A 22,529-nucleotide genomic window follows, 5' to 3' on the forward strand; every position below is an offset into this window, starting at 1 on the left:
TGTTTTAATTTTAAAATTGTTTTGATGCAGAATATTTCAATAATAACATTAAAGTTATTTCCCATTCATCATCATTTGAATTAAAATCCACCAATAAAAATATTCTTCATTAATTAGTCAACTCCGCATGCATTCGAGAACATTGACTGTTATATAGCCTTTCGTATACCATTCTTTTCAGTTTGTTTAATAAAATAGTCAATTTTTTTTTGTTGTTGTTCAGTCGCTTGCCAGATGCGAATAATAAACTTCATTATTATAAAACAATGTTGAGTGTTACAGAGTGTTCATGCAATATTTGTGCATTGCAAATGCCAGAAGTCAATAAAGATTTTTAAAATATTGATACAATTTTTTAATACAACATTAATCCACTGTACGGGTAAAAATACCGATGATTTACAGCAATCGTGTGCTTTTTTTTATAAATGAAAATAAAATTAATTAAATATATTTTTTTGGTGCCTGGGGATGTAATCGTAGAAATGTGATAAAAATTGACTGTGAAATTTGATAAGAATGATAAATTTTTAATGGTTGTGCAATAATTACCATTCAATATTGGCTTATCATTTTACAACAATGGGAAGCATTAATATGCAACGATAATTAAAGGATCAATTTAAAGGTTTTCGGTGTAAATTTGAAAAGGTTTTTCATGATTAATAGTAAAAAGGTTAAATTAAATAATTAAAATTTAATAAAGCTTAATAAGGAGCTTTCTAGTTCTACAAATGATTCTAGAGCTCGGAGTCGACTCAGTTTCATATAAAATTCGAGTCGACTTTGTGCTGTTCGCGAAGTATCATCAAAAATGTACTTAGAAACATTGTTTGAAGTTATCTTAAAGCCAAAATTGTTAAGCACTTACCTTTTAGCAATGCCGTTTTATCCTCATTGAATGCTAATCGTCAAGGCATCATCAATTTGATTTTGCTACTATTTAATCTAATCCAATAATTTCTCATTCTAAACTTTAATTTTCCTCCTGCAAAAAGATTTATATTTTGTATCAAGTTATTTAAATCAAGTTGAAATTGTACAACTATAGCAAAGACACAAGCAAAGTTAAGTGTCTTCACTATTTTCACATGAAGATGGCGCTACTAAATTAAAATTAAATAAATAATTTGCTAACAGTTTAAAACCAGTTAGGGATAAATATCCAAAAAGCACAATAAATTTGTATATTTACAATTTGCATGTCTAAAATATAGGAAAATTTAACAAAAAAGACGTTCGTTCTGAAATGTCTTTAAAAAAATTGAAATAATTGTTCTTAATATTTTTTTATTCATCCAGGTTTACTATCCAAAATAAACATTCAGATATACTTAATCGAAAACAGTTAAATATAAATAAATTTTTTATCTACACATTTTTTGCTTTTTGTTTCTTTCATAAATATCATATAAACTTAATCAATAACCTTAAAGTAATTCAAATTGCTTTTTTTTTTTCTCATTTGTAAACATTAAGCTTTTCTATTCGATTCTCTCAATTAATACAAAAGATTCATCACATGAAAAGAATGTTTTGGTGTTTAAAATAAATAAATAAAGCACTTCAATTATTATGTCTTAACTTTAGCTGCATATTTTGTTCCAGCTGAGCCTTTACAATACGGCTCATCGCCATTTGTTTGGAGGAAATAATCACCGCTAACATGTAATGGACAATCTATACCCATATATGCAACTGGTGCATCCTCATCACATTTACCATCTTTAAAGTGATCCCATGACTTACATTTAACGGCTGGGAATTTTTGTGTGTCTACGGATGCCACCGACTCCGCCCAAAACCACCAACTTCGTCTGTGTGAGCATAAATCATTGTCTGTGAGCATTTTATAATTTCTTTTTGGACAACCTGGTTGAAGGGTTTTTCCACCATTTGGCCAGAAGTCTACTGTTCCTGTTGAAACGGGAGCGCCGTAAAGCCAAGCGTCTGTATGAATAACATCAACCTTGAATTGGAAATCGATGATGTAATAATGTAAGCTTGTAAAATTTAACACATTCTTACCAAGACGGCGTCTCGTTTGCCCAATGGTTTATATACCCAACCAGGATAGAAAGGTGGAAATGCAGGATCTAAAGCACTGCAATAAAATTTATAATTAGTATATAATTAAACAAAATTATGGAATATCTTACGTAATTCGCCTGAGTTTAATTGTGTTACTGGACTTCTCTTTGACTTTTCTAGCCATCATACCGGCAAGTTGTCCGCCTAAAGAATGTCCAACAATGTGTAGTTTATTGCCATCAATGCCATTATTAATGAGTTCTAGCACTGAATCAGCAAGAATGTTTGCGAGTTTAACTGAATTAGGTACAGCATCAAGAAGATAATTTCCATCAGCTAATTCAGCCCAATCAACAAAAATGATATCTAAAAGAATGGAAATGCTTTTAAATTATGAAACAATCAACAAATAGTTATTAAATAATTACTATGATCTCCTCGTTTTAAGTATGCTTCACACACAACTTTAACGCTTTCCATTTCCATATGTTCAATATATCCATGAATGTAAATAACTGTGGGTTTTCCATTGTCAAATTCATCCTGTTCTAGAATGTCAACGGCTTTTGAAAATGGGAAATTCCGTTGATCGTTGAATGATTTTCTGGAAATTGTTTAAGGTAAATTGAATTTTAAATAGGAATTTGAATAATTTATGTGATTAAATAGCAGTAAATTAGTCAAATCAAGGCTTTAATGAAGGTATTACAAATGTTTTTTTAGAAAAAATTTCCCAAAGCGGCTATTTTCAAGCTACAAATTATGTTCTACACGAGCTGAAAATGTCAACCGAAAATTTATGGGTAAAGCTAAGTTTCTGTATTGAAGAATCTATTTTTAAAGAAAGAATTTCATGATTTTTCAAATAAATAATTTCACAGTCAAGGTAGTAAATAATATTGTAACTTAATTCCAGGAAATTTTCCTACTATAACTTTTCAGAACAATGACTAAGCAATAAAAAAAATCAATAGGATTAAGTCTACAGTTTTATTAAAAAATAATCCATATTTCCGAATCATTTAACAAGGTTAAGAAAAGTTTTGATCTTCAACAAATTAAGATTAGTCTAATGGAGATCAAAGATTATTGTGTGGCATTAATTATTTGTCGAACTTGATTGCTTACTTTAGAATCATGCTTAAAAATCAACAAAATTACTACTGATTTTATAAATAAACTCAAAGTAATTAAATCACTTATAAATCAATGTTTGTAGAAACCATGAATAATCTATAAATAATCGATGTTGTAATATCATGTAATTAAATAAATATGACAAAGTAGATCAAAATTTAATATAAAATAGTACTGTCAAAACTTTGAGCCGCGACACACTGTAGGAAATGTATCTAGGAAATCCCATGAAGAGTATAATTAGTATGTATTCAGTCTAGACTTAACACTAAGGTGCGTCATGACGGAAGAGAATATTTACAGCACGGAAATAGAATATTGTCAAATATTCATGAAATATTAAATAATACATTCTAAGTTCCCCGTTATTAAATCATCAACTTTTTGTTTTTTAATTAGCATGTTAGCAATTCTTAATGGTATAAATATATCGAAGGTGTGGAACTTAATTTGGTATATTCTTCAAATTATTACTGCTTTTAGCATTAATTCTTCAAAATCAATAGTTATTTAAAGCTTCAAATGATACTCCATAATTTTAGTCTAAAAATTCCTTAAAGAACTTCAGAACCATCACATGTCTGACAATCAAAATCATATGCCAAAAGCACAATTAGTGTAATTAAACAACCTGCCTTAAGCTTAATTTATTTTTCTATTACGCAAGCAGATTGTTAATTGACTGCCCATAAACAGCAACTTATATTCATTATATTACGAAATAAAAAAGTTTCTGATGAGCTTTGAAATAACAATAAAAATATTGTGCTGATTTATTTATCGAGTTATTCTAATAGATTTTAAAAGTAAATTGAAAGTCGTGACAATTTCCATATTTTAAATACTATACTACAGACGATGCAGTAATTATAGAGGAATATTGACTATTAATCTTACTTTAATATTGCTAGATTGATCGAGTACAGTTTGTTATTTTTAAATGTTAATATGCAAAGCTTAGAATAGCCATGAAATAAAATTTACGTAGATGCAATACTCACCCATAAAAGAAAACAAGTTTTGCGGAGTCTAATGTTGCTTTTACTGGCCGTAGACCGAGCCAAAGTCCTAGAATGAATTAAAAACATTGTAAATTATTGAGAGTGCCAAAAGGGAGTACGTGAACTTTAAATTTTAGACACAAAAACAGAGAATTTTAAATATTCTCCTCGTCACGGGAGAGTTCATCAAGTGTCAAGTACAATAACCTTGATTTCATTTTTTAAAGAACATTAACATTAATTATTTTCTTGTAAACTGGATTAAGATTGAAGTTTTTGCATGTCCACGTATTAATGTCTCACAATTAAAGCAAACGTGTAGTAAATTTAAGGCAAATGGTTTGACGGCCTGGAAATGAGCATGCGAATAATTTCCGCGAATAAGCCGCATTTTAAAATCAAAGAGAAATACTACTTATTGCTGATACATTCTTAAAACGCATTGAAATGCGTAATATGAGAAATAATTGTTTCATAATGTAGAGCATTGCTGAGAACGTGCTCGTACTGCCAAAGAATTATCAGTTTTGTTTACAAAATTAATGTTTTTGTTAAGATTTTTTATTCTTCTAATACATGATAAGTGTCATGAGAACATGTGATTATGAAACATGTGACGAAACCAAGAACTCGACAATCTATGTGCTAATCTATTTCTGAAGAACTACTCAGATTCAAGAATGAATGAATTTTAACAAAACACTAATAAATATTTGAAGAATTGTTTGATGAAACAAAATCTCGATTTAATTCAAGCGTCATACGTAGAAACTCTGTATTTAAAAGCAAAAGTGATAGTAATTTTTTTCCTATTCTAGAAAATACAAACTATGTTCAAGGTCTTAACTGAGTTATTAGCTGAAATATTTATAATATGCGAGATCAATCATGATCAAATCAAAATACTCAACTAATTTGTATTTTCTCAACAAAGGACGATTGTTTTTTGTGAAGATCAATGTTCTTCCGAAAGGTATACAATAAATCAACACTTGAAATATTTTAACAAGTAGCAAAACTGAAAGCTTGAGATCAAAGAATTATTTGTGAACCGCAAAAAAAAATCATTCATTATGAAAATAAAATTCATTTTTTATTTTTCCGGTTTTAAATGTTTATTTAAGTCATTTGCACTGAAAATATTATTTAAAGACAATTCAACTTGATTTATGTTAAACCTTCCTGACCAAAATCATTATTGGGGTATTGCCGAAGTATCTTTGAGTCAGGTAAGTAAGCAATTCGTAATAAAATATTATTTTTTGACAGTTTTTGTCAATCATAATAAAGCCCTTTAGTTTTAAAATTGAAAAAGCTAATAAATATATACATAATTTGTTTTACCGTATTAAGAATGATGTCAACAACCTTACTTGTCAATCAAGCTTAAAAACATTGAATATTTCTTTAAATTCATTTTAATTTAGTTTCTGGAATTTTTGACAAAATAGCCACAAAAACAGTAAGAAAGTTGAATCAAAGAAATTTTATCGCATCGATTTTACAATCGCTTGTTCACGACGTTACAGTTATTTCGTATAAAAGATTCCGTCTAGCCCACTTTCACTTTTATTAACAGTATTATTCATTATTATCGGAAATTTTTCGCAGTTTTGCAAAACATGCCTGATTTATTAAATATTTCCGTTTAATTAAATCACGCAATATTGAAAGTTTGTCGAAAATTAAGATAAATTGACACATATTGAACTCTCTATAGTAATTGATTCCGAAAATATTCAAACTATGATCAAAGAATTTCATATCTTGCTATGAATTTAAAGAAACAAAATTGGACATTATTTAAAAAGTCAATCATTTCTGACGACTGAGTTAAATTTTTATAGAAAAAAAAGATCATTTGATGTCAATTGTTGTCAATTTAAAATGATTACATTCTTCATCGATAAGGAATTTGATTTCCAATTAGCTTTTAATTTCGAACCTTACTAAACATTATTGATAATATATCGTGCTTTCAGTAAAAGCAATTATGAGAAAAATATTAAAATAGTGATGAAAAGGAATGAAAAACTTTTTAATTTAAAAACAGTTAAAATTGAATTTTTTACGCAAAAAAATAACCACTATAATAAAAACGCAAAATCGTTTCCATAATTAACCAACTTGCACCATGAATGATGAAACACTGTATAAACAAGCAAAGATACAAAGTAATAAATAAAAATTGCACATAAAAATCAAAGGATCAAAGATTAATCTTTGGAAACTTTGCAATTATTGTTTATTGTTCTCCACTTAAGCTTAAGGGTTTGATTGAGTAATTACAAAATATTTTATGGCAAAAATTACTTAAAGTTTACTTCAAGCCATAAAAACAGATGGCAAACAAAATGCTTAATTATTTGCTAGTTTATTATCTGTGAGGATAACTAATTTGTTGATGCAGTTGTGCAATATTATGAAACCGGAACACTGAGCTGTTCCAAATATTTTGAATCCAATACTTTGTTGAAAAAAATTTCATGCTAATTTTAAGCCAATTTTTATTTAAATGTAATAACAAATTTACAATTTTCTATTGATGATTCTTTTACCAGAAAAGGTTTTCTTAATAAATTCCTAACCAAAAATTCATCAGCTTCACTGATTCTTGCTCAATACCACGGAAGACCAATTCAGTTTAACAGCATTTTTAACAAGCATATGCATTTAATTACAAAATTAATTTATAAAATGCATCAAAATATTATGAAACATTTTATCAACATTTTATACAAATTTACTGACGTGCGATATTCATTACATTTTAGTTTTACATTTTGGCAATCAAAATTGTTTTTCATTTTGTAAGTCTGACGAAATTGTGTAAATAAATGAATATTTATATTCAGTTTACAATATTTTGGTTGTTTTTATTTTAACGTTCATTGACTTTTAAGCAGAACTCGAAGTCGACTCAGATTTTATATGGAAAACTGATCTTAAGTTCACTTGACTTCATATGAAATTCGAGTTGACTTCATGATCTGCTTTGAAATCATCTACGTGAGCAATCGTATTGTTCAGCATAGTGGCGAAGAACATTTTTTGTTTTAAATAACATGTGTAATTTTGTAACTTAAATTCCATGTTTCGTAATGTCAACAATTATTACAGACGTCAATGCAGATTACACCAATTAAAAAATGTTTAACAATTTTGTAACAATAATAAGATATCAATAATCGAGACTATTACTGGGATATAAAATTTTCCACATTTTTCCAGTTCTCATCAACAAATCACTAGCATTGAATTTTATTCACAGCATGATGAGAATGAAAACGGTAAAATGTGCAATAAAAATTATTGACAATTGCACATGTGAAATTTTTTGCACTTGAATCAAGCAGGAAATAAATTAATGTTAAATGATTTCTATGTGGATTTATAAAATTCTTACTGTTGCGGGAAATTAAGGAAATAAATTTCATTAGTGTTATTGGATTTGTATAATAAATAAAATTCTAGAAAAAATATCTCAACGACACGACTTGATGTATTTACATTGAATGTGGTTGGAGGCAAACATGTGGTGCCTTTTCGGATCTCTTGTTACTATTATTTCAACAAAAATTGACATTACGTTAAAACAAGAATTCGTGACACATTTCCGCTTGAAAAATTCACGACTTAATACATTTTTTCGAGATTATATTTTTGGCTAACTTTTTGGTTTTCTGACGTAAAACTGATTTGAATATCTTAATGAAAATGAATATTTCATTCACAATTTACAAATTAAAATGAATGAAAATTTAATTTCTGTGATTCATATTTTGTTTCGTTTAATGCTCAAGCTTTAATTTAATTTTAAGAATATTTAAATTTTATGATATAATTAAATTCGCACCTTAATTAAATGACTCTACTCTACTCTGGAAGAAAGTATTTAAAATCTTTTTCAAGCTATTTTCAAATGTTTTAAGATTTAAACGTAAATTTACCATAGACACGTGAAACATTTTTTGGCACAGTAATCAAATACATTCAGTAAACATTGTGTTCCGATATTTTAAATAGTTCTTTTTAAAAAATATTGTTTGGCAAATAATGAACAGACCGGTTAAAAGTTACCCCAACTTCAGTTTTATCAATACTTTTTGTGATAAGAGTAATAAATTTTATGTGTTTTCTCTGTTCTTATCATCTACAATTTCAGAACAAGCTGTACTTGAGCTGTACGTAGTAATATTTCTTTTCGAGGAAGTTAAACATTTGGAGCAAGTTGTAAAAATTATATTCAAAAATAATTTGTTTAAAATGATGATAAATTGAATTTTTCAACTTAAAAATAGCTTAATGAGTCAATAGCTGCATACCACTTATTTCATGTAAAGTATCAGAACAAACACAAAAATTTACAATGTTTTGATATCACAATCGTCCATTAAATTATTTAAAGCTTTTTCATGTTTTAAAAAAGTCTAATCAGAACTATTTAAAATCACAGCATAGCACGTGTAGTTGCTATCGTTGCATAAAATATATTATGCGTATCATAAATCAGCGTAATTGTTAACAATAATTCAAGGGCAATGTAATAGATTGCATTGCGAGTAAGAGAGACTAAAGTACCATATATGAATTGGATGGATGCCTAAACATAATATTCGTTGTAATAAAGTGAAAAGAGAGGAAAAAAACATCTAAAATTTATTACAGTCAAGTCTTTCACAGCAATCTTCATTTATCTCGTTTCACTCTCTTTTGGAACCCTCAAAACAATTTTTATTTTCGGCACAGCTATCAAAAAAAGAAAAGATAGAAGCCAGCAAATAATAATGATGATCAGCTGTGTACAGCATGTGCGCAATTTAATTTCTTTTTTAACAATTTTTTAATTATCGCACTCGTACTTAATGGAATATTTTTGTCATATTATTATTTTTTTGTGAATGACAAGAAGTTTCATATTAAAACATTTTTATTATTTCAGTCAACATCTGACTGCTAATCGAATTTATTAATGAGTATTTTACGCACGCAAAGTTCTCGTTTGTTACTACATAATTATACTCACTTGGATTCATGTATTTCTTCATATTCTTTTGTCTTACAATCACACTTTTGTTCTATTGTAATTAATGTTTATTTTTTTTGCTAATTTTGTCACATAGAAAATTAGCTCAAGTGACCTTCAATGGAATTTTTTTCTGTAATTCTCTTTCACACAGCAAATAGTTTCTTGATCATTAAGTCAATTGCACTCAATAAATTAATTAATTTCAATTGTAAATGTTTATTATTACACGAAAAATAATATTCTTTATTAGTTTAAATTTCCCTTCTCTAATCTATAAATAGATTCATAAAAAATACTAGAAGAGTATGTGAATTCAATTAAATAAATAAATATAAACTTTTTTTTTTATTTGACACTTCTATTGAAAGAATTTTTTCAAATTCGCGTGTCGCCGTTGAGCGTTGAATATAGACTGATTGAATGAGACACAATGTTTTACTTTTTTGAACCTACAGAACACAGAAAACAAAAAAAAACTCTCAGAGTGAACAGAACACACACAAGCATGCGAAAATGCCGCTTCGTGACTGTATTGAAGCACTTTTCACTTTCTCACAAGTATCGAGACTTTCTGGGCGCCAATAACACTATCTTTTTACCACTATCATCAAAATCATTACTACTTTACATGCATCGCACAACTGTGACTGTATTTATCGTGCTGAGTCATGTGAAAATGAAAATTGTTTTGTTCTCTTAGAAAAAAGTTTTTTTTTTCTTACTTTTTTCATCTTTACGTGTGTTTACTAGAATTTATTTGGATGAAAAGAAAAACTTTCTTCTTCCTTGTTATCGTTCTTCCTTCCGATTTATTGAACTTTGTTACGCAAGGCTATATCTATGCGGTAATTGAGACTCATCTCCTTTTTCTAGCTAGAAACACATTGCGGAAAGCTTCTCTAACTTTTTTTTTCACTTCCTTTACTAATGAAATGATTTTGACTAGATGACCGTGAAGTTATAAGGTTTTTTAGCGTCAGAAATGTGTGAGCAGATCTGTTATTTATTACGATAGTAGTAAAATATTATTCAAGTGTAAAAATGTTGATTTTCTGCTTTAAAGAGAAGCGTGACCATAAAATACTTAAATTTGATGAGGTTTGTGATCTGATGATGCAGATGATTTGTCATTTTACATAATAATCACATTAACAACACAATAGTGTCGAAAAATGCTGTGTGGTAAGAAAATCGATGGAATAGATTCTAAAATTTTACAAATTTAGGTCAAATTTAATTATTTTACCTCTTGGCAAAGTTATCCAGAATTTAAATTAGGAATAAATTTCTACTACAAACTAAAATTATTTAAATTTGCATGATTTATCATTTGGAAAATTATATTCAGGCAATATAATGTTTCAGCATATCTTGGTTTCATTCTAGCAATGCAAATGTTTAGATTAAAATGCAATGGTCACGCTATGCAAATGTGTGTCATACAACATGAACTGATTTTCATAAAACGCACATTATTACCCAGTTCATATAAGTTTCTACTAATTAACGGTTGTGAATATCGATTTTTGACTATTTCTGCAAAAACATGATGTGTCGTATAAGAAATGTACTTAAAATGTGTACCATAAAATTCTACTGGCATTGCAATTATTTAAATTAATAAATTTGAAAAAAGTAAACATTAAAATATTTAATTATTATTATAGTTATATTTAAGCGTTCTAAAACAAGTTTCAATTAATCTTTTTACGATCATGAAATTCTCATTAGCAATAAAAATAAATCACTTAAGTTCCAAGAGTATCCAGAAGTGAAAACACAAATTGAACAATAAAACTCTCTCACGATTCATTAGTTTGTTTTGAAAGAGTTTTATGAAATGTAAAAAACTGTAATTGCTAAATTCTAGCATGAAAATGATTTATACGTCATTGGAATTCCCGTAGAAAATTTCTTATTAGGTCATGTTTTGATGGATAATTTTCAGTAACAAAATTGATGAGATTTTCGTGTTTTCATGCTAAATTTGATTGATTTTTTAACAACTTTGTATTACTCAGTTTAATAAGTTTTTCAATCGAAATTGATCAATAAAATTTAAATAACTGTACTCAACAATTTTATGGCATTGAACTTGTGAACGGAATTAATTAGCGCAACTTCTATTTGTGGTGAAATGAAATCAATTTTACTGTAACTAGCACAACAATGCTTACACTCATAACACTCAACAATCAATTTAAATTTCTTAATATGAATAATTTCCTCACCTACTGATATCAAAACACCTGTACCAGCAATAATAACATGATTCCTACCAAACATTATCAGATAAAATGATTATGGAAATAAAATTGGTCTTTTCTTGTTCGATGTTAAATTAAAACTGCTTCTTTTTACCGAACAAACCACATTTACAACTTCAATGCTAACCATTTTTACACAAAAAACGTGCTTTCTTCGCTTCGTATTCGAGAGTTAGTAACAAAATGAGTAAAGAATATAACGTGAATTTAATTGATGACAATTTGAAGCTCATATTGTAAATTGAGCATAAGCATGCATCAGCATTAATAAAATTGCATTTTACTTAAATTATTTGTAATCAAAAGAATGTAGAAATAGCTGCAATTGAATATGTTTACGCGTAAGCATGAAAAGCAGTATGATCAGTGATGATCATTTTTCAAAAGCTTCTTTACACACTTTAAAGTTTAAAGCTTTTAAATAAATTGATATTTGAATTATCTGTGATCGTTGAGAACTATTTTAAATTGTTAATTTAAATCTGTTTTAGATTGAAGCTTTTGAAATACTGAATAATGCAATTTTTTCTCATTGCGGTAGTTTAATAATGTGAAAGCTTTTATTTTCAGAATATTCAAAAGCAAAACTTTAAAATAAATTCCCGAATAGCACGTTGTGTTCACTAGAACACCGCTGCGTCGTCAAGTTAACGCGAAGACGCAAAGTTGACCTGATGATACCGTCACAGCGGATTTTGACTCATTTTTATGACAAAAAATACTATTCAGCATTATTGAGTCGCAAGGAATTAAATAAATCTAGAACTTAAAGTTGCATGCATGCTTAACGGCACATTAGCTGTATTATGAACTTTTCAGCTCAATAAATATTAGCATTGATCCAAATTTTAGCTGATAAGATTGTTTATGAATGCATTGTGTCATTTATGAATACTGATTATTTCCGAACATTTTTCGAAGTATGTGCAAAATATCAAAAATTTCAATTTGTCATTTGAGCTGCATTTGAGTTAAGAGACAAGTTTAGAATATATCCCACATACATTCATTATCAAACTATCCTGGAAATTATCCATCAAACAGTCATAAACTGATAACAATTAAATGCACAAAAACAATTAACAGTATCCGAATTCACATATTACAAAAATTCCACATAAATTTAAAAATACTTTTTGTTAACGTGAAATGGAAGGAAATGAATTAATCTTCATAACAAAAAATATAAATAACTGCAGGCATTAATGACATGTGTGCCGACTTTCTGTCTCATTAGAATGTAGATTGAGCCTTGCACTTCAACAAGTGAATCTTCTCACATTGACTGCTACATATGGTTTACAACAACAAATTTAAAAAATTCTCAATTTTTTTTATACATATATTTTCATACATTCACATTTCTATCTCTGGGTATTATCAACTTTATCATGTGCTTATGACAGTCAAAAAAAAAGTAGAGTAGAGTGTCAGCTCGATTAAGCGAGAAAACACTCATACACTAATTTAACAATTGAAAAAAAAGTTTAATTTTAACAAAGTGGTTCTCGTGTGCTTTTTGAGCAAGTTAGAATTAACGTAATATGTGCGGAGAGAATATAGCTTGTAATCCACAATTTATTTTAGCTGGAGACATTGCAGTATCAGCTTCCGAATCGCGCGGATGCAACTGAGCAATAAGCTGATATTATTATTTGTTTTATTTTCGGTATTTTAAGTTATTTTATTTTTTAGTTTTTCAAGTTCAAAAAAATCATAAAAAGTCGTGGTCGTGGGGAACTATTGTCAAATATTAAGTAAATAAATATTGTGTGATATAACTGAATGGTTCCATTGAACTCACACAGCTGATTTATATTTTTTTCGTTTGATGTTTCGCGATTCTATCAAGATTAATTCGTTGATATAAAAAAAGCTCTTATTTGCTCTTTATGTATCAATTAACGAAGCTGATTCTGTAAAGTTTAACGAGGTGTTGTGAAGTGATATAGTTTGTCTCAGCTATTCAAGTGCAATTAACTCGTTAACACCTGATTCATAAATAATAAAATAAAAAATCAAAAAAACTCTTGCAAAGTTGTGTCATGAGTAAGTGCTGATTATTTTGATAATAGTGATAAGGATGAAAATTTTGTGATAAAAAAAAAATATGAAATATTTCTAGATATCTCATAAAAATTCGAAGATGATAATCGAGATTTTTCGATATTGATTGCAAATTTATCAGGAAAAATTATGACTGATTATCAAAGTTCAGGGAATTTTTCGTGAATGAACTTAAATGTAAACTGGTGTCGATGAAATTTATTTTATGTAATTATTAAGAAATGACATTAAATTAGTACCTGACCAGGTATATGTGCAAATTGTGAATTGTAAAAAAAATTTAAATGAACGAAAATTGATTTTTACTTTTGTTTTGAACGGAAATTCTTAGTCAAGACGAAAATTTTAAATTGATTTAAGGATTAGAATCCTACCTTAATATTTGATAAAATTGATTCATTAAGAATTGTGCATTGATTACTGTAAGTTATGACAAGAGACTTAAGCTTAATAACAAGAACGACTAAACAGTTCAGTCCTTAAAATTCAGAAATCGAAGTCTACTCAGAGTTTGAATAGAAAAAACCACTTCAAAAACATTCCTATCATCAAATCCAAAAAGTTGCACTATCAGAACTGACAGAGAAAAAAAATATTTCATTCATGTCATAAATTAAAGATACAACAACAACAAAATATGTTGTCAGATAAAATTTTCATTCATTAATCAAGCAATAAATTTTAATTTTATTAATTCTCAGCATTATTTAATTATGATAGAAAACATTTCTCTCTCTTCACACGACCTATATCATTTCATTTAATTTCATAATAAATATCAATTTAAGTCGTGCTAATCGAGTGAAATAAATCAGTTAATGATATTGCATTTAATCTTTTAATTCTGTTATCACAGTGATGAATAATCCATCAGATTTGATGTTTATTAACAATATAAATAAATATATGGAAATATTTATGGGATTATTTGGTAATAATGTTTTGATTAGTGATATTAGGAATTATGCTACACTCATAGCTGGTGTCTATAAAAGCGTCAGGTGTGCGAGTCAGGAACTGTTGTAAATATCGCAAAAACTCGAATTTCCACATAAAATTTGCAATTTGCAATTGACAAAATTGATAAACAAGTCCCCTTTAAACTATTTCTTATTATCACCAATAGTTATGGCATGTAAACTAGAACGTTTATGGAATTTTTTGCATAAACAATATAAATACTCGAAATACAATACCCACAAAATATAAAATAATAATAATTCTAGAGAAAAAAAAAGAATTCTTTTCATAAATTACAGTAAATTTAAAGGAACAGAAAACTTAATCGTGTTATAAAATAAAATTAATTAAGCAAGAATCAACGAGATACTAAGTTTTTAATGAATTTGATTCACTTTCGCTTAGGAAGTTCACAAAAACGTCTAATGTACATCACTTTGTGAATGAATGGATGCGAATGAGTAGCGGCAAATATACTCTGTAATTAATTGACACTCAGAGTGCATCAGTTGGAAGTAAATGATTCAGTATGGACTCACAAACGAATGCTCTATACGATAGTCAGACATTTACGCCAAAATATGGACTCAGTGAGATTTCATTTAATGCCAAGCACTCGCCAAAATCATCACCAAAACCCACGCCAAAAGGTATACAAAAGTCAGCGTCAGCTAAGAAATTTATAATTTGCCCGGCTGAAAAAGACAATGACGACGGAGCAAGTCCATTCCTATCACCGTCATCAAGCTTTATAAAGCCAAAGCATCATATGAATGCGAAATTATTAAGAACCGGCGATCCATCACTAACATTTTCTAGTCCAAATGTCTTGATGGCACCACAATTAGCACATCTTGCAAGATCTGGATCATATGTGTTTAGTGATAGTGGATCAACACGTCTATTTAGTGATGCATCATCGGTAAGATCATTAGCATCAATTGGAATGGGATCAACAGATGGTAAACGAATGGTTATCCGTAAAGTTCCAAATTCACCGACCGAACTACTCAACTACATTAATCCACCAACGTAAGTTGACATTGAAAAAATCATTTTTTATTAAGCAAAAATAAATATCCACCAAAAAAATTAATTATCAGAGCGATTAACGCAGGAAATCATAAATTGTATTAAGCACTGAATGTCGCATGTGAACAATAGTCAAATATCAAAGCTTATAGCTTGCTTTTCTATCATGTAGCATCTGTGCTAGGCATTTTAGAATATTAATTGAAAATTATGTTTTCCGTCCCGACATTATAATATGTAATGTGAATTATGCAATTAGATCTAATTTAGAATTTTTGCATCTTTTACTTCATCTTCGCTTTTCTTGCCTTTAATCATTGCACACGCGAGTTTGTTAATTGATTCATCTAAGAGGTCATTAAAATGCAAAAAGAATATTGTCTCATCTTCACTTTAAATTTGTTGTTATTTAATAAGCACGCGATATTGAGACATGAGTTAATAGATTAGATAATACGTCGAATGAAGGGTAAGGCTGTGTCACTTTGTAATTTTAGTTGGCAATCTTATTGATGGATTGCAGGAAGTAAAGTTAATAAGGTTCTAAAGCTTGCAATTTTCAATATCGAATTAGTATTAGCCGCTGTACATTCCGGAACTGACTAAGCTCAACCCAGCAAAATTCCCAAAAGATGAACAAACATAATAAAAACTGAGAACAACAAAAAATTTAAAAATAAGTTAAATTAAATTATACAAAATGATACAAAAAATTACATTCAATTAAATTGTTAATTCAATGTGCATTAATGCTGACACATTTTATTTTTGCTGTTCGACAACTTGATTGTTGTTGTTATGCGTAAACTTGAAATCATTCATCGACTGTTTTTGAATGAATGGGGAAATGTCTGAATTATCATCATATAAAGATCTATCGTCATAGTGCTTCTGTTTTTTTGATATGCAGTGTCAGGCTAATTACAATCATCATTAATTCATTAGTTTTACAACAATTTAATCACTCATTTATTGCTTGTTATTCAAATTATTTAATATTCATGTGTGTAATTATAACTTTCTGTGGATAGTAATTTTTTCTCCCTTAAATTCTCATTAAAAATTGTTCTTTATTAATTTTTAAGTGATTGATTATTATAAACAAAGAAGTAAAGTAATTACAAGTTTAAGTTTACAAACAGTATCAGTTAGTTAAAGTGTATGTAGGAGTTATTTTCCTGGTATATGAGCTAGACTTATTGGCATTCAGTCGTTATAGATTTACATTTAAGTATGAAACGCATATCACTCAATCTGCGTAAGATTTCGCATAACATAGCTAAATTTCCGTAAAGTCATTGAGTGGCACATCACACACAGTCGATAGACACTATGTTAGCGCCAAAACATCTACAACACCTGAAGGTGCCACATTGGATGTTTTTGATTGCAACCAAATGCCGCTCAGATTTTAAGCATTGCCAATCGCGTGATTGCTGTTTCTATGATAGTAAATATAATTACCTACAATGCCAGTCTTTACAGTGTACTAAGTAAGCTTATCTCAGTCTTGAAAGTGCACACAAGCTTGACAATCGTGTTTGAACTAGTAGATATGCCACAATAGAAAACAAATTATCGTCATTATGATGCATTATGAGTTTTACACCTTTTTAAGTAAATATCTAGTTCTCTCATGTGTTGTTACTATTTTCTCGTCCATAAAAATTACTACTGTATTTTGAATATTGAGTTTCAAGTTTATTGCTTAGCCTCACAAAATTCCATCCAATTTACAACAAAATTTGCAATTCCAAAACGGATATTATTATACATGTGACATGCCATGCCTTCAAAATTGCTAAAAATTAGCATATTTTATCAAAGTTCTTGTTCTTGTTTTCATTTAAACTAATTTACTCCCTCAAAACGTGATGAAAATATATTTTATGATAATTTTTTTATATTATACGGTCATAAAAATAGCGAGCTCATCGTGTCAGTGCCATGTTTATGTCTAATTCTGCAATTTTATATTGCAATTTTCTCTCCGATCTGTTTATTTCACATGCAGTCAAGGTCGTTACGATAATTTTTAACAATAATAAGGTTCAATAAATGGGGAGATAATAATATTATTAACTAGACTAGTATATACTGAATTTTTATATCGGTTATTTCTATTGTTATTGACGATAATTTTCACATATGTCGTGTGTGTACATAAATATTACACCGTAAATAATCGTGTATCATCATTTTATTATCAATTCGGCTTTCCTTGATTATCGCTTTTTGATTCTTATTTCTCAAGTCGACAATTACATGTTTCAACAGTCAGTCGTCGACACAACTATTTATAAAAATATATATGAAAAATTGTCAGTTGATCGCGAAAAATGATCGTGAGTGGATGTAAAGAAGTAAAAGAGTTCTTAAAGAATATTAATAATTGACTGGATTAATATTTTTAATAGCAAAATGTCTCCAAATTCACCGGAATCAACATACAGAGCAACTACAGTTCCGATAAATAGCAATATACAGAATCAAAATCATAAAGGATATGATGAAACAATTTATTTCTTCCGGAACATATATCAAAAGTAAAAATGAAGTGTTTTAGTGTACTTACTGAATTTTAAACACATTGGTGATGACGTCGTAAGGCTTTAAGCACAATTAACCTCCTTAAATCGTGAATTAAACAATCTGAATATCATAAATTTATCTTTAATATTTTTAACAAGATTTTATCACGTTAAGTGTCACTTTTATCACAAATATTTGCTCTTTTATCTCATAAGTAGATCATTGTCTTGTATCACTCGATTTACACTGGAATTTACACGAATTTTCCGAGAAATTTTAATCGTACTAAAATGCTTGCTTTGATAAACAATTAACTGAAATTTATTTGAATTTTCGCATCTTTTTCTGCTTCATTTGAGAAATTTTTCACCACAATTTTCAAACTTTTAAAGCCCGTTGAAATTTAACAAAGAAAAAAAATGTTTTCAATTTAGAAAGAAATTAAATTAAGTAACAAATCAAATAATCTGATCATTTACAATCAAGAAATATGATAATTCTCGAGTAGTGCTATTATATTTAGTGGAAAAACTTGTTAGCAAACGAAGTGTATTGCTGAAATCTATTTACTTTCTTTGTTATCACATTTTGAAGATATTTATATCATGTTTCAAAGTACAAATATTAATAATAATAGGAATTTTATTGTAAATACAGCTATTACTACATCTTTAAAACCATATCATAAATAGAATATCATTGTCTAAAGACTTTATCATTGAATTATGTATGGATTGAGGTCAGAATGGAAATGTTTCGACAAAAATAAAAAGTCATTAACTAATTACATTTAATAATCCTATTAATTTTAAATTTTGTAGACCGCCAGAGGAAATATATGAGAATGAAAGCTACGATATCTCTAATTATGAGGGTGATTATGATAATATCAAGCCAAGGCGTCAATACTGGAGTAGTAAGATTCATTTCGTTTTCGCGTGCATCGGATATTCAGTTGGTGAGCTTAATTTAATCACTAATTATCCTCTGTTGACTAATCTGCTTATTTACTTTATGTAATAACACTATTTTTCCATCTATTTTAAGGCCTCTCGAATGTTTTTCGATTTCCGTACATAATGTACAAATCTGGAGGAGGTGAGTTTGTCATTTAACTAGACAGTGAATGAACTTGTTTATTCTCATGGATACTAAGCTTTAAGTATCGTCTGATTGTGTGCCAAAGTATATTTATAAATCTACTGGATCTCTGTAATAATTCAGGGATGTTAAGCAAACTAAAGCTTTTGGATTTAAATTGCCCAGTAGCCTCATGTAGATATGTAGCATAAATATCCATTGGCACACGCCTAATCAAATGTTCATCAGTCATCATAAAGATAAGAGCAAAAAGCGATATGGTGACACACTTGCATCACATATTCTAGTAATTTAAATATCCAACCTTAATCAGACATTTCCTTACCCAATAAATTTATGATTAAGATAAATTGAAAAATTCTCTTATGCCTTCTTTTCCTTTATTTTATGTGTTTAGGTGTCTTTTTATTGCCATATTTCATCACCCTTCTTCTATGTGGAATTCCAGTATTATTTATGGAGCTTTCGATTGGTCAATTCACAGGTCGTGGACCAATCAAAACGTTAGGACAGTTGTGTCCATTGTTAAAAGGTAATTAAAGCTGTACTTGCTGAGAATGCGGAAAGAATTTAATTAATCTTTTGATTTACGAACTAAACTTTATTAATGAAGTCAAAATCAATAAAATTTGACACGTTTTGCATTTTCACATAAATCATCTTGTCCCACAATCAATTTCCATTCAGGTTCTTTGTTAAACAAGTCATTTTCACGTGTCGTGTCTTAAAAGCATGCAAAGCTTATTTAAAAGCTAATTAATTCATCTCCTATTTAAATAATTGATTAGCATTAATTAATCTTGTTTAATCCATAACAAACTTATGACTAATCTGTTCATTTTTATTTTTAATTTAATTTATTTTAGGCACAGGAGTTGCAAGTGTGATAGTTTCATTTCTCATGTCTACGTATTATAGTGTTATTATAGCATACTCAATTTTCTACTTTTTCACATCATTCCGTAATGAATTGCCATGGACTGGCTGTACAAATCCGCGATGGGTAAGCAATAACTAAGAATTTTGTGGATGTAAGGAAATTTCAATTGGAAATCCATTAAAATGCCGTTAAAATTTAATTCAAATTTTTATAATCAGTTCGTTTTGATTCAAAAAGCTCAAATTTGAACTTCAAAAAGCTCGCTCAAAAATCTGATTGATCACCAAGTTCAAATTTTTGAAAACCGTTAAAAGCTTAATCTCCAATAATTCACATTAAACTTGTTGTTCAAGCACTTCACTTATTCCAACAAACTTAATATGCATTTCCATTCATCCACGCGGACATGATTTTCCATTTTCCGTGTTCATTATTGCTTAAAACTTATGATAATGAATTATTTCAGAATACTCCAGACTGTTGGAACATTGCAAAATTAAACTCGAATATGACACGCCCAAACAATCCACAAACGCCTGCTGAGGAATTTTTCCAGTAAGTCACTATTTTAAATAAATTTAATTAGCATTTTAATAAATTTAAATGGAATATTTATCAATTTTCCAGAAATAAAGTTCTTCAAATGTCGAATGGAATTGAATATCCAGGTGGAATCCGATGGGATCTTGTAGCATGTCTAATTTGTGCATGGATATTAGTATATTTTGCAATATGGAAGTCCATCAAGTCATCAACAAAAATTCGTTATTTTACCGCAAGTTTTCCTTTCGTTCTCATCATAATTTTCCTCGGAAGAGCTCTAACATTAGAAGGTGCCGAGAAGGGTCTTCAATACTTTTTCCGTCCAGTCGATTGGTCTGAACTTAAGAATTCAAATGTGTGGATTAATGCAGCTGGACAGAGCTTCAATTCATTAGGAATCGCATTCGGATCAATGATATCATTTGCTAGTTATAATAAATATAATAATAACATATTACATGATACGATTGCTGTATCGTCCATTAATTTCATCACATCAATGCTTGTCGGAATATTTTCATTTGCAACTATTGGAAATATTGCATATGAACAGGGATTACCTATAAGTAAAGTTATTGAGGACGGACCAGGATTAGTTTTTATTGTCTATCCACAAGCACTGTCTAGAATGCCTGCACCGCAATTATGGTCAGTCTTATTCTTCTTCATGCTTCTGTGCCTTGGACTCAATTCACAATTTGCTATTGTGGAAGTTGTTGTAACGTCCATTCAAGACGGCTTTCCTAATTGGATTAAGACTAAGCTCGTGTATCATGAAATTCTCGTTCTTATCATTTGTGTCTTTGCCTTCTTCTTTGGACTGCCGAATATCATCAATTCTGGAATTTATTTCTTTCAATTAATTGATCATTATGTTGCATCCATAACAATATTGTTTGTGGCATTCTTTCAAATTATTGCGATTTCGTGGTTTTATGGAGTTACAAGACTAACAAAGAATATTAAGGAGATGACGAGCAAGAATCCATCGAGATATTTTAGATATTGCTGGCTTATTACTGCGCCTTGCTTATTACTGGTGAGTTTTAAATTTTTAACGTTTATATGATATTTAAATAAGAAAACCATACAAATTTTTAGTCAAGACACAATCTGTAAAACCATACAAATGTTTTAAATTTCACCAAATTAATTATTTCAAATTTCTCACATTTTAGGGAATCTTCATACTAGCTCTATACAATTACGAACCATTGACATACCAAAATGGAAATTATATTTATCCATGGTGGGCTCATATGATTGGATGGCTCATTACTGCCACAACTTTATTATGCATTCCATTTTTCGGCATTTTCAATATTTGCCGATCACAGGGAGAAACTTTGTTTGAGGTGAGTATTTTTAAACGCTGCTTTTCTAGTCTTTTAGTACATTTGAATATCTTTTTCTAAACATTTATGGCAAAAACGTAAGTAATTGTTGATGGTTGTGTCCTAAAATTGGCCTAAATTTAGCATATATTGTCTTAATTGGCACTAAAATTCGTTCTTCTCATTCCTGATTCCAGAAATTCAAACACACGATGAAGCCGAACATCTATGAATGCAAAATATGCGGAGAGCATCACTGCGAACATGACTTTCATGCTCAAGAAGAAGATGACTTCCGTTTATTTCCAATAACACTTCAACCGCCACCAAAGAAGCATAGTCAAGCACATATTAATGGATTATCAGAAGTATCTAGCAATAGTAGCCCAGAACATTCAAAGGAAATTGTTGCAAGCTGTAGTAAATCTCAAGATGTCGAGGATTGATATTTTATGAATTTTTTTAACGATGGACAGTGAATTGAGTGAGATTGTGAAAATATCAAGCAATTTTAATTAAAGTGTTACCAAAAATTTTCGAAATAAAATTTTAATTATGTTGAAGAATCAATTATGAAAATTTAACGGACATTTTTTGTTTGAATTAAGTAACATT

The 22,529-nt window shown here is 28.9% G+C and overlaps 2 protein-coding genes across 4 annotated transcripts; one reads left to right on the forward strand and one right to left on the reverse strand.

The window, feature by feature from the left end:
- Nucleotides 1-1,353: 1,353 nt before the first annotated feature.
- LOC139094910 (inactive pancreatic lipase-related protein 1) lies at nucleotides 1,354-9,593 on the reverse strand. The gene is made up of 6 exons (XM_070646143.1): nucleotides 9,196-9,593; nucleotides 4,170-4,236; nucleotides 2,460-2,635; nucleotides 2,160-2,397; nucleotides 2,029-2,104; nucleotides 1,354-1,969 (listed from the first exon to the last, which is right to left on the reverse strand). The coding sequence occupies exons 1-6, from the start codon at nucleotides 9,215-9,217 to the stop codon at nucleotides 1,574-1,576; spliced, it is 975 nt and encodes a 324-aa protein (XP_070502244.1). The 5' UTR covers nucleotides 9,218-9,593; the 3' UTR covers nucleotides 1,354-1,573.
- Nucleotides 9,594-12,933: 3,340 nt separating this feature from the next.
- LOC139094999 (sodium- and chloride-dependent GABA transporter ine-like) lies at nucleotides 12,934-22,500 on the forward strand. Of its 3 annotated transcripts, none has more exons than XM_070646240.1 (10): nucleotides 12,934-13,514; nucleotides 14,898-15,524; nucleotides 18,878-19,014; nucleotides 19,104-19,154; nucleotides 19,555-19,689; nucleotides 20,024-20,160; nucleotides 20,504-20,592; nucleotides 20,665-21,619; nucleotides 21,759-21,935; nucleotides 22,112-22,500. In XM_070646240.1, exons 2-10 carry the CDS (start codon nucleotides 15,022-15,024, stop codon nucleotides 22,358-22,360), a joined length of 2,433 nt encoding a protein of 810 aa, XP_070502341.1. In that variant the 5' UTR covers nucleotides 12,934-13,514; nucleotides 14,898-15,021; the 3' UTR covers nucleotides 22,361-22,500. The 3 variants fall into 3 exon arrangements, with proteins under 3 accessions (XP_070502341.1, XP_070502342.1, XP_070502343.1); XM_070646242.1 differs by lacking the exons at nucleotides 12,934-13,514; nucleotides 14,898-15,524 and adding exons at nucleotides 17,864-17,879; nucleotides 17,942-18,070; XM_070646241.1 differs by lacking the exons at nucleotides 12,934-13,514; nucleotides 14,898-15,524 and adding an exon at nucleotides 17,843-18,070.
- Nucleotides 22,501-22,529: the final 29 nt, after the last annotated feature.

Source organism: Chironomus tepperi, unplaced genomic scaffold (assembly GCF_022539635.2).
Source record: "Chironomus tepperi strain 1889 unplaced genomic scaffold, CSIRO-AGI_Ctep_v1 contig_359, whole genome shotgun sequence".
Taxonomy (NCBI): Eukaryota; Metazoa; Arthropoda; class Insecta; order Diptera; family Chironomidae; genus Chironomus; species Chironomus tepperi.

Bases quoted from the DNA above. Each gene is read 5' to 3' on its own strand.
- LOC139094999 (XM_070646240.1), top strand. From the start codon at position 15,022: ATGGACTCACAAACGAATGCTCTATACGATAGTCAGACATTTACGCCA. The intron at 21,620-21,758 runs GTGAGTTTTAAA...CTCACATTTTAG, and splicing joins CTGCGCCTTGCTTATTACTG to GGAATCTTCATACTAGCTCT. The intron at 21,936-22,111 runs GTGAGTATTTTT...TCCTGATTCCAG, and splicing joins AGGGAGAAACTTTGTTTGAG to AAATTCAAACACACGATGAA.
- LOC139094910 (XM_070646143.1), bottom strand. From the start codon at position 9,217: ATGAAGAAATACATGAATCCAA. The intron at 2,398-2,459 runs GTAATTATTTAA...CCATTCTTTTAG, and splicing joins CTTAAAACGAGGAGATCATA to ATATCATTTTTGTTGATTGG. The intron at 1,970-2,028 runs GTAAGAATGTGT...TTCCAATTCAAG, and splicing joins GCAAACGAGACGCCGTCTTG to GTTGATGTTATTCATACAGA.